The following is a 2,486-nucleotide window of genomic DNA, read 5'->3' on the forward strand; positions in this document are numbered from 1 at the left end:
CCAAATTCAACCCCTCTTTTCCTTCCTTCATTGAGACTCCATCTCCACCACCAGTCTTGAGAACCCAAACCCCAAATACAACCCCTGCTTTTCCTTCCTTCATTTGAGACTCCATCTCCACCATCAGTCGAAACCCAAACCCCAAATTCAACCCCTCTTTTCCCTCCTTCATTTGAGACTCCATCTCCACCACCAGTCGAAACCCAAACCCCAAATACAACCCCTCTTTTCCCTCCTTCATTTGAGACTCCATCTCCACCACCAGTCGAAACCCAAACCCCAAAAAACAAAACCCTTTATTCCCTCCTTCATTTGAGACTCCATCTCCACCACCAGTCGAAACCCAAAACCCCAAATAAAACCCCTTTATTCCTCCTTCATTTGAGACTCCATCTCCACACCAGTCGAAACAAAACCCCAAACCCAAACCCCAAACCTCTCTCTTCCTCCTTCATTCGAGACTCCATCTCCACCATCAGTCGAAACCCAAAACCCCAAATACAACCCCTCTTTTCCCTCCTTCATTTGAGACTCCATCTCCACCACCAGTCGAAACCCAAAACCCCACCATCAGTCGAAACCCAAAACCCCAAATACAACCCCTCTTTTCCCTCCTTCATTTGAGACTCCATCTCCACCATCAGTCGAAACCCAAACCCCAAATAAAACCCCTCTATTCCCTCCTTCATTTGAGACACCATCTCCACCACCAGTAGAAACCCAAACCCCAAATAAAACCCCTCTATTTCCTCCTTTATTTGAGACGCCATCTCCACCACCAGTAGAAACCCAAACCCCAAATAAAACCCCTCTATTCCCTCCTTCATTTGAGACTTCATCTCTACCACCAGTAGAAACCCAAACCCCAAATAAAACCCCTCTTTTCCCTCCTTCATTTGAGACTCCATCTCCACCACCAGTAGAAACCCAAACCCCAAATACAACTTCTCTTTTCTCACTTCATTTGAGACTTCATCTCTACCACCAGTAGAAAACCCAAACCCCAAATAAACCCCAAAACCCTCTATTCCCTCCTTCATTTGAGACTTCATCTCTACCACCAGTAGAAACCCAAACCCCAAATAAAACCCCTCTTTTCCCTCCTTCATTTGAGACTCCATCTCCACCACCAGTAGAAACCCAAACCCCAAATAAAACCCCTCTTTTCCCTCCTTCATTTGAGACTCCATCTCCACCACCAGTAGAAACCCAAACCCCAAATACAACTTCTCTTTTCCCCCCTTCATTGGGGACTCCATCTCCACCACCAGTAGAAACCCAAACCCCAAATAAAACCCCTCTATTCCCTCCTTCATTAGAGACTCCATCTCCACCACCAGTAGAAACCCAAACCCCAAATAAAACCCCTCTTTTCCCTCCTTCATTTGAGACTTCATCTCCACCACCAGTAGAAACCCAAACCCCAAATAAAACCCCTCTTTTCCCTCCTTCATTTGAGACTCCATCTCCACCACCAGTAGAAACCCAAACCCCAAATACAACTTCTCTTTTCCCTCCTTCATTTGGGACTCCATCTCCACCACCAGTAGAAACCCAAACCCCAAATAAAACCCCTCTATTCCCTCCTTCATTAGAGACTCCATCTCCACCACCAGTAGAAACCCAAACCCCAAATAAAACCCCTCTATTCCCTCCTTCATTAGAGACTCCATCTCCACCACCAGTAGAAACCCAAACCCCAAATAAAACCCCTCTATTCCCTCCTTCATTAGACTCCATCTCCACCACCAGTAGAAACCCAAACCCCAAATAAAACCCCTCTATTCCCTTCTTCATTAGAGACTCCATCTCCACCACCAGTCGAAACCCAAACCCCAAATAAAACCCCTCTATTCCCTCCTTCATTTGAGACTCCATCTCCACCACCAGTCGAAACCCAAACCCCAAATAAAACCCCTATTTTCCCTGCTTAAACTGAGACTCCTCTCACCACCAGTCGAAACCCAAACCCAAACCCCAAATAAAAACCCCTATTTTCCCTGCTTAAACTGACACATCTCCACCACCAGTCGAAACCCAAACCCCAAATACAACCCCTCTTTTCCCTCCTTCATTTGAGACTCCATCTCCACCATCAGTCGAAACCCAAACCCCAAATTCAACCCCTCTTTTCCCTTCCTTCATTTGAGACTCCATCTCCACCATCAGTCGAAACCCAAACCCCAAATTCAACCCCTCTTTTCCTTCCTTCATTTGAGACTCCATCTCCACCATCAGTCGAAACCCAAACCCCAAATTCAACCCCTCTTTCCTTCCTTCATTGAGACTCCATCTCCACCATCAGTCGAAACCACCCAAACCAAAATTCCCACCCGCATAACCAAACTTTTTCTCCCTCATTAGAGAAACTCCATCTCCACCACCAGTCGAAACCCAAACCCCAAATACAACCCCTCTTTTCCTTCCTTCATTTGAGACTCCATCTCCACCATCAGTCGAAACCCCAAAACCCCCAATTCAACCCT

The 2,486-nt window shown here is 46.5% G+C and overlaps 1 protein-coding gene across 1 annotated transcript; it reads right to left on the reverse strand.

Annotated features, from left to right (window-relative positions):
• Positions 1-978: 978 nt before the first annotated feature.
• Positions 979-1,878, reverse strand: LOC135199041 (keratin, type I cytoskeletal 9-like). The gene has a single exon (XM_064226957.1). It carries the CDS (start codon positions 1,876-1,878, stop codon positions 979-981), a length of 900 nt encoding a protein of 299 aa, XP_064083027.1.
• Between the last annotated feature and the right edge of the window lie 608 nt (positions 1,879-2,486).

This window comes from Macrobrachium nipponense, chromosome 25 (assembly GCF_015104395.2).
Source record: "Macrobrachium nipponense isolate FS-2020 chromosome 25, ASM1510439v2, whole genome shotgun sequence".
NCBI lineage: Eukaryota > Metazoa > Arthropoda > Malacostraca > Decapoda > Palaemonidae > Macrobrachium > Macrobrachium nipponense.

What these genes read in the sequence shown, in the direction of transcription:
- LOC135199041 (XM_064226957.1), bottom strand. Translation starts at nt 1,878, where the DNA reads ATGGAGTCTCAAATGAAGGAGGGAATAGAGGGGTTTTATTTGGGGTTT.